Source organism: Folsomia candida, unplaced genomic scaffold (genome assembly GCF_002217175.1).
Source record: "Folsomia candida strain VU population unplaced genomic scaffold, ASM221717v1 Fcan01_Sc002, whole genome shotgun sequence".
Lineage (NCBI taxonomy): Eukaryota > Metazoa > Arthropoda > Collembola > Entomobryomorpha > Isotomidae > Folsomia > Folsomia candida.
The window spans coordinates 5,981,149-5,994,918 of record NW_019091194.1 but is presented as its reverse complement, the minus strand read 5'-3'; the positions used below and the strand labels follow the sequence as shown (position 1 = coordinate 5,994,918).

General features: G+C 37.2%; 2 protein-coding genes across 2 annotated transcripts in view; one reads left to right on the top strand and one right to left on the bottom strand.

The window, feature by feature from the left end:
- LOC110843089 (interference hedgehog) overlaps window positions 1-4,476 on the bottom strand; it is a 33,205-nt gene extending 28,729 nt beyond the window's left edge. Inside the window, exon 1 of the mRNA XM_022089004.2 lies at window positions 3,746-4,476. The gene's annotated coding sequence lies outside the window, so the exon portion shown is untranslated. The remainder of the gene's footprint in view (window positions 1-3,745) is intronic.
- A 7,140-nt stretch (window positions 4,477-11,616) lies between these two features.
- Window positions 11,617-13,624, top strand: LOC110843940 (eukaryotic initiation factor 4A). Its single transcript, XM_022090007.2, has 6 exons — window positions 11,617-11,940; window positions 12,027-12,332; window positions 12,406-12,681; window positions 12,761-13,072; window positions 13,152-13,327; window positions 13,391-13,624. The coding sequence occupies exons 1-6, from the start codon at window positions 11,821-11,823 to the stop codon at window positions 13,548-13,550; spliced, it is 1,350 nt and encodes a 449-aa protein (XP_021945699.1). The 5' UTR covers window positions 11,617-11,820; the 3' UTR covers window positions 13,551-13,624.
- Window positions 13,625-13,770: the final 146 nt, after the last annotated feature.

Here is a 13,770-nt window from a genome sequence, read left to right as displayed (position 1 = left end):
TCAACACACCACAGTGCCACACACCGATCCTTTATTTTTCTAAAATCATACTGATAATAAACAAGTTTCTGTTTTTGTACGGACCTTAAAGTAAATAAATAAATGTACCAGCAAAGGACAAGTAATGGGATTAAACAAGCCGCCCGGTTGCCACCAAGATAATCTGTATAAGTCACGCAATAATTTCAAACAAATAACAACAAACATATTGAAAGTTATGCGCGTATGCCGACGACAAAAAAAAGACACATTTAAAATTTTCACCTGTGGGGGACCAACATTGCATGCATATACATTCTTGTAAAAAAACGCAAAAAATTTATAAAAACCGAGATATGCCAAGTTATGTCAGTTTTGCCGACTAAAAGCCTGCATGTATTTATTTATGTGGAAGCTATCCACAAGTTGCTGTCCAGGGAGCAGAAGCTAAATCCACAGCAGAGATGGAATTCGAGACATGTCACTCTCCTGCCATTTTTGTCAAATCCACTCCGACACCGGTCTCACGATCAGGTAAGAACATACAAATGTGCATGCCTACGAAGAATAAGACCAAGAAACGAGTTAAGAATGAATCGCCATAATAAAAAGTCAAAACTTTTTACAATTTCGACTTTTGAGCATCCACTTCTTTCAAGGCGCGAGTGGGTCGGGTGAGTGATTTAGTAGGTTCGGGAGAGGTTGGATGGGAAATTCACGTTCCTAGCGAATAACTTGTTAAGGACGACGATGAGAGACGTTAATACCGACACACGCCCTGTTTGAATTTGGATGGAAGGACATTCGAATTGTTCAAATCTTAAAAGCTTTGGAAGCTTTTAATTTTACCCTGCAACAGCTCCAAACTAGTTAATGCATGGATATGTACATGTCTTACTGCGAAGGTTAAAGAGGTTGTCCAAATTTATTTCGCAAAACTTTCAAACCTTTCAAGTGTTTTAATTAGAGGATTTATTAACAAGTTCCGTATTTGGATTTTTAAATAAACAAGTAAAACGTTAGTGAAATTAAAAATTAAAACATGGGATTTTCGATGCAAATACTTTACAATTAGCTCGGCGTGAATTTTTCATATCACGATTTATTAAACCCTCCTCCAAAAGAAACAGTATTAAATATGTGTTGTGCGGAAGGGAGTTTTCTTATTTATAATGCACGAATTATTTTTTAGTTACAAATCTCTATCACTGTCTAATGAATGCGAAATCGTGCCCCATTCTTTCCTTCCAGCAGCAACTCATTCGTTGCTTGGTATTTATTTAGTGAACGAAATCTGGCGTGATTTTACTTGCCCTTTCAGGCGTCATCTCATTGTTGTACATATATTCGGATTTTTTATTTATTCGTGTTAAGTTGTGGATTGTTTTAAGACTTTTTCCATAAAATGATTAAGAAACACAAGTCAAATACTGCTTTAGATACAAGTTCAAAATTGCAGTGTAACCAAAAATGTGACTGACTTTGATTTGATTCATGTCAGAATTTGACCATAATTTCATTTTTGTTCCATATATATTTCGAATTAAATAAAACTGCTGGTATTCATTAGAAAATATACCAAAGTTACTTCCAAATCGAGAGATATCTATGTAGCATAGTGAGTTTATTAAGTGGCTACCGCCTATGCATTTGGTTGCAATTTTGCCACCACGAATAAATAAATAATCAGCAGCAAGTCTACTTTTGGTAATCAGTTGTCAATCTATGTTTGTAGACAATCGCCTTCAATTTACTTTCTTCCATTTACGGATCCTATTAAATCTAGGATTGGATCACACACGGAGGAAAGAAGATGCAGAAATGTAAACGAGTTGAAAGATGGATAGGAACAAAGCTCATTATTTCTCTCATATGCATGTCTTATTGCAAACGCTGAAATATAAATTGGAAATTTTCTCGGTATTGCTTACTGTATAGCAATTAATATACTAATTTTAAAAGACCGGTTGACTGTTTGTGTACAAAATACTACCACAAGAACAATTGTATGCTTAATTATTCATTCAAAACTATTCCATCAATTCAATCCACGAAAAACGTTTTCGAATTATTTTCAGCTTCTCTATTCAGAACGGAATATATCTAAATATGTAGTCATCAAATTCTTAACCTGTGCATATATCCCACTACATGCTACACATTTTGAACTCATCTCACATTACAAACAAATTTAGGAGTTTTTATTGCCAAAATTGTTCACCATCATCATCATGTCGAACCGAAATAATGGCATGAGACCCAGAACAAGAAAGAGGTACATTTTTATTCCCATACCTACACCTACTTACACATCTCTGCCGTCGTGTAACAATCCCACTAAATTTTGTACAAGTTGAGGCAACAGATATAGATATCGCAAACCCTGTCATCCAAATTGGGACAGTGGAAAATGAATGTGAACAAATAAAAATAAATTATAGTGTCACTTTTCTCTTTATTGATGGCGGTTCCACTTTGTCTATCACTATAACTCACTTCCACGCCAAAACGGGAGGGGAAAATATATCGCTAATCAATGCAAAAGAGATCCTTCGGTTCACGGAGAAATCCATAATTTCAAGAAAAAAAACTTGTACCGTGAAGAAAACGGATTATCTGTGTACTCCATTCCATAGGTAGATGGATTATCATCCCTTTATGAAATCATCATCTCGTATTATCTTCCAAACATATTATGTAAATATGTATGTGAACTTTATGTAAACTCAAAAGCTATGAACTTATTCCTGATCATGCATCCGTAAGAGTCACACGAATTTATAAGTATTTAACAAACTTGTCATCCTCATCCTCTTCCGTCTGAACAATGTAATGAAGACATATCATTCCAAACCATTAAAAAAATGGTTAGGAACAAGACCGATTTCACGCGATATAGGTGCTTGAAAGTGTTAAAGCGAAGAGTTATTGACTTTACTTGACTCCTCGGCCATAATCACGAGCAGAACACGTAAGCGAACGGATGACTGTATGATGTAATTGTCCACCAGATTTGGAAAATTAAGCAAATAATAATAATAATTGTGTAGGGTGTAATGGAACTTGAACTTTTCTTTGGTTTGGGATTGCATGTCTACTATCGGGTTCTTCTTCTCAGAGTCAGTGCGTATGTCTATGTACATATGGACGGATGGGTGCATGGGAAGCTCAAATATTTGTCCGAATAAATAAGAGAGAGATAAGTGTATCAATTAAGAGAATTTGGAGAGTGGGAACCATTTCATTTCATTACCACCGCATTTTACATTTAGTTCTCATAAATTCAAGTCCTTAATAATGTATAAGAGACAACCACGTTTATCTTGTTGGATGGATGTTTGGAGGGAGCGAGAGCGTGAGTTGGATCTCATGAAATGACGATGATGATGGCAGAAGAAGACAACGTATCATACGGAATGGCAGATGTTGTGCCCTTTTCTTTGTTGCTCTTTTACTCGTCTTCTTTTTCTTATTATTCTCCAAGAACCAAAGAACAAACATTGAGATGGATCAAGTCGAGACGACGACGATGTGCATGAACATAGTGTGGAGTTAGTGACCTTCAACCCTCCATTCTTCGAGACCCATGCGGCTTTAGCAATATTTCATGCAACTTAGGAACATGTAAATGTGCACGTTCATATGCAAAATGATGCAGTTTAATGATTTTAATAAAAGTCTGGGGAAAAATTATTATCGTTTTCGGTTCGAAGAAGGAAATTAATGGATTGGATTGTACATAACTTTATGATTAGTTCATGCTCACCTGGAAGTAGTGAAAAGGGAATCGTCTTGTTCTTTAGACAGAAAATGGTATATCCTTGTTATTCTTCTGCTTCTTTGTACATCAGGGTCTCTCTATCGTTGAGCTGACGACTCTGTCAAACTTTAAAATTATACGATGTCACTGCCCAAAATCAAGCAGGGTCGGGAGAAGGGTCTCTCTTTCTATTTCTTCATTTCCTTCCGTGCTCCCCAAGGATGCGTAAATATTCCTTTCAGTTCTCTATTGACTGATCTCCCAATGGAACCGGGCACACTTTCACAACATGCAAAATGAATCAATCGGCTCTTCTTCACTTTTACTCTAGATCAACAACAACATCAAAGTTTAAGTAGGGTTGAATTGTCCTTTTTCTTTTCCGTCACTGTTTGAACAGCCTTGCACGTTCCTTATTTTTCAAGTATTAACTGACGTACAAACATTGTTCGAGTTAAAAATTATGCAACTTGTCTCACAAACTGTACTTCGTAGAACATACTCCACTTGTTTTATTAATCGTTAATACACGTCAAAATCCAGAATTATTTATGTATGTAACTAAACTTTACATCCTCCTGCTTGTCCAAATCAGTATTGACAGCAAATATCACAAAATGCGTTCAAAAAATGATGACATCCCACAAAAACCGTATTCGGTACTGCTTCGTGGTATTCATGTACAAGCGACGCTCTCCTTAAACTACAACACACCACCAAGTTCTATGAGCGACTGACAACTTTGCTTTTCTCTGTTGGTTTCATGAACCAGGTTGCTTGGTTATTGCAACGTATGCGTACATATGTACAACGTCGAAAGCATGGTAATGGAACGATGCAATGATAACATGATGGTGAAGGAGACGACGACGACCACGAAGCAACAGGCAAGCATTCCATTCCCAACAAAACAACCATCCCTCCAGCCAGTTACGTACATAAACGACCATGATGTTCATGTGGAGGGATGTAAAACTGTAATGTGTGGACCTACAATATTCCTTCTTACCATTCCACGACCATCATCATTTTCTTCCGAGATGGAGATCTTTGTCTGCATTTGCATGGCGAAGAAGAAGAAGAAGGTTCACTTCATTAGTTGTCTCCAGCCAAGACTCGCTCGATACCTTTTACGTACATGGAAGACCAAGATCCGACTCTATCTTATGGGGTTAAAACTTTCAAAAAGGGTGTCCATAAGTTGTGTGGCAGAGTTTCAGAAATTGTCTCTTTTAAATTTTGTTTTCAAAATTCACTCCAATTTTACCATTAGATCAATTCTACAAGTAATTACCTATGTGTTAGATTATCCACAACATGAACGTAGGCACATCAATATGTATGTGTTACAGCGCATCATATTTGTGCATCTACACTTGACTATGAAAACGATGACTTCGAATATGAGTCGTGTAACGCTTAGGTACATGCGTCTGTTGGGAAAAGTTACCCGACAAGTAATGCCCTCGATGGATGTAGAAAAACGTAACCAGCATATCATCTTCATGATACATCCCTTGTGGATGAAACATGAGATGGGCTGGCCAACATACAGGATCCATGAGATGGGCTGACGGATCTCCAGGCAATATCCGCGTTGAGGGCTTGGAATGGTTACCATATCAGCCACATGTATTTACCGTAAACTTCTAGTAACACTTGCAACAAGTGCATGATGTAAAACCTATGCAACTACATTAAGCAGTACAAAGAGTGTAAATAAATAGGGTTAAGAAACATGACCCACTTTTAATCGGGATGATTCGACAAAACATGTACAAAGCTGAATTTTATTTGCTTAATGTAATACGGTATTCATGACGCACGTACTTACATAAATTCTTATGTAGTTGTGACTTTGTTTCGTATGAAACCCATAGTTTTGAAATTAATTAGCATTTGCATATAGTGAAACGCAATTGATCTTTTAATATGTTGTATGAAGCTCATGTCACAGTCACCACTAAAATGGATAACTAGCAATAAATTCTGAATTGTCGCATCATTCATCTCATGCTTTCACTCCAAACAGGACAGAGGCACACATCTCCCATAATAAAATCTGTAATCTCCCTCACAAATCGCTAAACTTTTTTTCCTCCCTTCCAGCCCTTATTATTTATTTCACCTCCTCTCGTGTGAGAATATCACTTGGGCCGCAAGTATGCAAATGTATTGTTGCATCATCACACCTGATTCCAACGAAATGAGAAGTGAACCATATAAAATTTATGAAGGTGGTTGAAACGCAGTCGAATCCTAATCATCCTCTCACTCGTCCCGTGTAGCAATAATCCATGCATTGATAGATAAAAACTAGAAAGGAAAAATGGTCAGAGTTTTCATTTGGTGATCAGAAGAAAACGATGAGCTCCTCGCCTGGAATTCCGACACTGCTCAAACAACTCTCTGATTTCTGGACAAAGGGGTAACGATTAGAATTAAAGGAGCATTGATTGGCCTGATAAGCGTTTTATTGTTTGGGAAGACACATTTGTCTCGTTAGGGATAATCTCACTGCGAGCAGGGAACAATCATCCATCATTACCATCAACGAGTACCAAAAGAAGAGAATCTTTCAAACAAGTAGTCGGGCAATAAAATAAAATGCATTCCATTCCATTAAATTACAGGGGACACTCTTTCAATGTTGCTGTGCATGTTGATCTACATATGTACATGTATTGCCACGCATATGTACTAATATGCATGAATGTGCATGTGTATCTAAGTACATATTATTCACATATTTATTTATGCATTTTTAATTTTTCATGCATTTAATTTCACACGATTTACGCGATGATGGTATCGCTTTGAAATCAAAATTATTAATGGTTTACATCAATTTAATACAATTGATTAATAAATACTTGCGTTTCATCACCGTCACATTTCATCATCGCATTATAATTCTATAAACAATAGATTATCATCATTCTCGCCCTTAGATAGTTGGTCTTCATACATATGTACTTACTTACAAATTCATACTTTAAGGTAGGCATGGATTTTAAAACGCACAAGGGACGTACTCGTTTTGGAAGCAATACTTCTTGTCATTTCACGATTACTTATGAATAAAAAATGAACCAGGGTGCAATTAATCATAGTAACTTGCCCAAAGTGATGGTTTATGAATTTTGTTTAGATGGAGTGACAGAGTAGGATTTGAGGCTGACATGACATGACACCTAATTAAGCTAAGTGTTCAGACTCACTCCTGCATTCGTACTAAAATCCAGCATTTTATATGTAGCAACAATAACAGATACTCGCGATAAATGGATAGATATTTGTGAGTGAACCCTTTAAGGGGTCCACCGAATTGTAATCAGTTCATCCTCCTTCAGAAAAAAAAACAATAGCTACCCTGTCTAAATTGGGGCTGACTATTGTTGTGCATACATATATTTATCGAAGGTATGTACATGTGTGCATATACAATAATAAGTAATCATGGGATGACTTTGTCTTTGTGGCGGAGCCGATGATGATGATGGTAGATGGATGGATAGTAGGACTAGATGGACGGATGAGCTAACGAGGCTGAGTTCTTTTACAACCTAACTGATTACCTGCCAAGTCTTCTTGATCGTGTTAACTCGCTTTGAAAAGGTAATGAACAATCTGCCAGCCATGAGCGTACACGCCTGTCCGACAACACATCGTCCGAGGAAGAAACATCAAAATGAAATGAAATATTTAAAAAATCATGGAAATATCAAGTCAGAGAGTGAACAGGGTTGGCCAAATTATTGATTCAGACTGATACAACCGAACCAATCAACTAGTTATGAAAAAATTAGAACGAATGTGAAACACATGCGTGTAAATTCATGACTTATAAAGTAAAACAACCCTTGCCAACTGTTAGAGAAATGCATTTTTCTCAAAATAACAACATAAACAATATTGTTTGCCAATGTCTCATCCGAAACCCTGTTTTGCTATGTGTATTTATTTGTGTGATGTGAGATGAGTAATGTGATTACGGAGAGATTCGACTTCACGCTGGGACTTGTTAGAAATTCCATCGGGAATAAAATAAGGGCGGATGCGGAGTGCCTGCACATACGAACGTACAAAGACGATGGGGCCTCCAGGGACTCTTTTCGCTCCGTCCATTAGTCACCACTCGCTATTTATTGGGCATCAACAGGTCTTTAAAAAATGAGAAAATGTTAACTGGACATGATCATGCGAGCAAGAGAGTCGACCGCATTTCATTCCTGAATCCAATCTGAACTATCTATGTACATATAAATAGCTATTTATTTGACGTAAGTATAAATGCACGAGTAGGTATGGCATAAATGTTCCCAAACAAATATTTGTTTTAAAGGTTTCACGTAATTATGAGAACGTGTAAATCTCGTCACCTGTCCAGACCTAATAACAACCTTTCTTTGCTTCTTTCTCCATACAAAATACAAACACCAAACCAATTTGGGCAGTTTTAATCTCACTCTCAGCCCATCGTAACTAGATACAAATTATTGAGTGAGAGGAGAAACACGAGGAAGGATTGGAAAAGGGATGATGCATCTCATCGCATCTAATTAAGGATTTTATTTTCGAGAATTTCTTCCAATAAACTAGGAAACCACTTGTTGATGGTTATAGATATTAGATATTAGATGCGTGTAATTATGTAGGAATGTGTGCATGACTTGGTGAGAAACGAGGCGCCTGGAACAACGGGGAACTTCCACCCCTTCACAGGAACGAAATATTGCCAACACATCCTCCCACTTTGTAGATTATGCATCGTGTTCTTGTAGTTTTAACACGAACACTCTTCCAGGATCGATTTTACTAACTTGAAAATTATAGTGTATTTATATAGACTGCATATTGACCTTAAGAATCACTCTCAAATTTTGTGTTTTTAGCCCGAACCAGAGCTTATGTAATCGTCATGTCCGTCCGTCCGTCCGTCCGTCTGTCTTTCGATAACTCTCGAACGAGTTGACCGATTGACTTGAAATTTTTACCATATGTATATTGGACAAAGTTAGGAAACGAGTTCGAAGATGGGCCAAATCGGTCAAGTGGTTGACCGGTGGGGGTCATCGGAGTGGGTGGGGTCTTATGCACCAAAATTTCAAAATTGTTGCAGAAAGCTGAAATTTGGCACATAGGTTGCTAATGGTGTCTAATGAAAGAATATGAATTCAAGTTGGAAAAATTTTCATCTTGAGGGACCCTATGGGGTGACCCATACTAATTTTTCAAAATCGTCACATAGAGCTGAAATTTGGTGGAGAGGTTGCATATGGGTCGTAATGGAATAATATGACATGAAATTGGTAAAATTTTTATCTATAACGACCCTATGGGGTGACCCATACCGGTTTTTAGAAATTAACATAGAAAGCTGAAAGGACCAGAGATACTTACTGCTTTCTCATGAAATAATATGAAGTCAAATATGAACAAAAATTAACCAGAGGGACTATAGAGATGACCTCCAATGGGACGTAGTCAAGGGGAAGGGATAGTAAATATTTTTTTAGAACTTGGAGCCTAGTAATACGAAGGATTGATACAAGAATTAGTGCAAAATAGTAGCACATAATTTTATAGAACACTACTGACAAACATGGGTTTACTAATCACTCCTGGTTCGGGCTAAGCAAAGCTGTACTGATAGGTTTTAATGTATTTTTTGCACGGAATTAAGTTGTTGATGAAATGTACGTTTTTCAGTGGGATGAAAAACGGTGAAATTAAAAAACTTTCAGATTTTGTTCAGATTGGATGGAAATAACGTCATTTCGCAACCCTTCGGATCATATATGTATGTACATAGTCATATAAACCCCAAAATTGCTACAAGTGTTAAAGCTTGATTAAAGCCCTTTATCCATACTTTCGAAAGACGACTAAATCTATTCGGTCGTTATTTCAGACTCGTTATTTCAGAAAACTTGTCTCAAAGAAAAGCTAGATATGTTCGCTCCCAGAACAATTGCATTGACCACGCACTACAATTAATAAGAATCACAGAAGTCTGATAGTTTCTTAATTATCCAAAACGGTATCGAGTCTTTAGACATATCATTTTTACACATAAACGCCATAGAAATGTCGCTTAATACTGGCTTAATACTTTTCAATTTTAATTCGACATATGTACATACGGCGTAATTTGACACATACAAATTATAAGAACAATGCCATCTTCTAACTGATATGGTAATTATATAATTACATCTTATAATGTGCGATTCATGCGTAAATGTAAAAAATTCTCCTAATTTAGCACTCATTATTAGTATTGAACATTTTTGGAAATTAATTCATACCCAGTGGGTCACACCCCAGATTTCAGCGGATCCCATTTCTCCATAGGAATGCATTGAAAATTTATCCCAGGATCCAGTTTGAGGTATATGTAAAAAATAAGTTGAATGTGCATATATGTGTGCATAAGGCCAGTTTACAGGTCATGTTTTTCAAATCGCCTTTGCGTGAAAATTTCACGCAAATTTAACAAAATAGTTCTCCTGTCAACGGTGAAAACAACGCGTAATTTTCACTCAAACTCGATGAAAGGTATTTCCGTGAAATGCTTGCACATTATTTCACGTGAAAATTCTGGTTATTGGTCATATTGTATATTGTTATCATAACAACAAGTATGGCAACGTTCAGAAAAAGTATTCAAATTCGAATAAATGACCTTTAAAATGGTCATGGTTACTTCAACAAGTAACCAATAATGTAAGATTTAAAGTAAATGACCTGTAAACTGAGGAGTCCTGAGTTTCAGAATTTTCGTGAAATTAACCCATTTCTCACTCATTCAAATGTCATTTTGTTGTTGATTCACGACAATTTCATTCCGCGTAAGTTAGAGACCTGTAAACCTTACTTAAATGGGGTTTGATTCCGAAAAAAAACAATGTCGGAGATGAAAGTGTTTATTTTTATTTCAAGGTCCTCAATCGCATCTCTATAATATTTTTTCGTAAATGACCAGTGGCCGGGGAGTGTGTGGGGACAGAGGGACAATGTCCCCACAGTTGTTGTCCCTGTCATCTTCCCATATATGTTATATGAACCCTCACCTATGCCAAACAATGTTAATCTTCCCAGATGTCCCACGGGTTCTGTGGGGACACTTTATATGACATACTGAGAAACCATTGAGCATGTATTTCGAATGACCACGCATTCTGGGTAGAGTGTTCGGCCCTTGAGGGAATGGGGCTTTGCAGCGGGATTCTGGCCCATTAACCAAGATCACTCCACCAGTTCCGAGACTACGTGGGTGTGGGATTTCGAAACCTAAAGATCAAATTTACTTCGTCTACGGAGGAAATACAATTTAACAAAAAAAATGAGATTTCTGATGTCATGATTTCTGAAGTGACCAATTAACGAAATGCAACCCAGAAATAATGAGAAAATCATACGTGTTTCAAATTGTTTATGGGGAAGGGAAATACATGCCTAATTAATTGCATACTATATCATATTACACATTATATTATATAACACATTTAAAAAACGCATGATCGTGATCTAATCTCAAACTCGTGATATATGCATGTCTTTGACCAATGAGAACTGTTGTTGTCATGACATATTTCATTATCTACATTCCGGTCTAGATTATTAAGTTGTGTCAAAATTGATTTATTATGATGTAGAACTACATCATAATAAATAGGATAAGAATGATGAGTAATTAAAGTTCGTAAAACAATATGTTTAAAGAGACGACGATGAGTGTGTAACATTATCTAATGTTGAATGGATATCAGTTTAGTACTCCATGATGGCAGTAGTACACTTATATGCATACATTGTGTAATTCCAGTAATGTAATTTCTCACGACATATATTTAGTTGTATATAAAGTACAAACGACTTAACGCCCCCACACTAAATTTATTTGTCACACAAAACTGGCAGTTTCTCGCATGGCTAGAAGCCATGGAATAGCACAATTCCATGCAGGCTAGCTTGTTTTGTTTCGTTCTATACTTTGCACTTACACAACTACCTAAAGCCAGCTGAGATTTGCAGTTTTTTGTCAAATATTCTTTTTCAATAAAGATAACCCAAAAATGTCAAGCATTGTTCCTGCAAAAGTGGGCAACGTTCCTAAAAGGAGGAAGAAGCCAAAGAAGCCTGTGATTTTTTGTAGACCTGGCGTAGTCCAATTGCCTAATGCCAAATTGGTTGAGGCAAGCAAGCAAGATTTTAACTCGTACTATTATACTCGTAAAAAGTACAATACATTACATCATTTAATACACTACAAATTATACAGGAAGTCGGATTAGCTATTCGATTTTCGGCTTTAAACATCAATCAAAATGTGTTGGAAAGTTTTGAAGACATGGGCTTGAGTGACCAACTTTTGCGAGGGATTCACAACTATGGGCTGGAGAAACCTGCATTTATTCAGCAACGAGCAATCGTCCCCTGTATCGGAGGTCAAGATGCAATCGTCCAGGCCCAGTCAGGGATGGGCAAAACTGCCGCACTGGTAATTGCCGTGCTCCAAAGATTGGATAGAAGCGACCCCCAATGTCAAGCCTTGGTCCTAGCGCCCACACGAGAGCTGGCTGAACAAGTATGTCTGCACATGCTATTTTGCATGCATATATTTTCAGACCAAGAATCTAATCTCTGTGTATAATTTTCAGATTCAACAAGTATTTCAGGAACTGAGCAAGTTTATGATTAAACCAAACGTGACCAGCTACACTTGTGTGGGAGGACGAGGGGATATGAAAAAGTGTAAGAAGGCATGTCGTGCTGGAAGACAAGTTATCATTGGAACGTTGGGTCGAACAGTGCACATGTTAATTGGGGATGGGGACGAATACGGGCCTCATTTATCTACCGATGGTATCAAAACTTTAGCTCTTGATGAGGCTGATCAATTGTTGGACGGCACCTATGGACGAGATCTTACAACGGTAACATGTATCTATCTATCCAAAAATATATTATTACCTCAAACGAACTGAAATGTATCAATTTAACTCTGGAATTCAGGTCCTAGAGAAAATTCCACCTGCGGCTCAAGTAATCCTAATGTCGGCCACAATGCCTGGGAATATTCTCAAATTAGCGTGGAGATTTATGAGAAATCCAGTAACTTTCCTTGTCCGAGATTTTCAACTTACATTGGATGGAATTCGACAATATTACGTTAACGTGGCGGATGCAGCTGAGAAGATACTTACCGTAGTTGACCTCTTCCCTATCATTGAAAAATCCCGTGGCATGATTTTCTGCAACATGAGAGCAACTGTTGTCCGAGTTAAAAAGAAGTTGGTTGACGCTGGTCACGTGTCGGCATGCATCGTAAGTTACACGAGAATATTGTAGTATGTCTTTTTTAACGGTTCATTTTATTACTTTCTATCCGGTCGAAATAATGTAGACTGGTGACATGACACAAAGGGACAGGGATGAGATAATGGCTAAATTTCGTCGAGGTGAAAGAGGCTACCGGGTTTTAATAACATCCGACCTTCTTGGAAGAGGAATTGATGTGCAGCAAATCAATCTTGTTGTCAACTATGATCTTCCAACTCACAAGGAGACTTACATTCATCGGTAATTTACATCAGACGATTTAAAGCTCACACATTGATAAAATTAATTATTATTAAATTGAAGGGTTGGCCGAGCCGGGCGCTATGGGAGAAAGGGTTTGGCGTTGTCGTTTGTGGAGACCAAAGAGCTTAAGATGTTTGAAGGGATAAAGGCATTTTACCAGACTGACATTCAACCCATGCCAGCAGAGCAAGAATTTCTTGCGCAGTTGGGCCAGTGCTAAACTTGAAATTTTTGATTTTTTTATACAACAATTTATGGAGAATAAAATTCCCATCCTGGTGCTACTCATTTAAAGTGATTTAGTTTCATCATTATTCCATTAGATGCGTTGAACATACTTCGTCATTCATTTTCGTTAATTCTTATGATTCATTTATTAACATTTGTTCATTGTACCAATAGTTCTGAAGACAAACAAATATGTTTGTCCGAATCTAAAA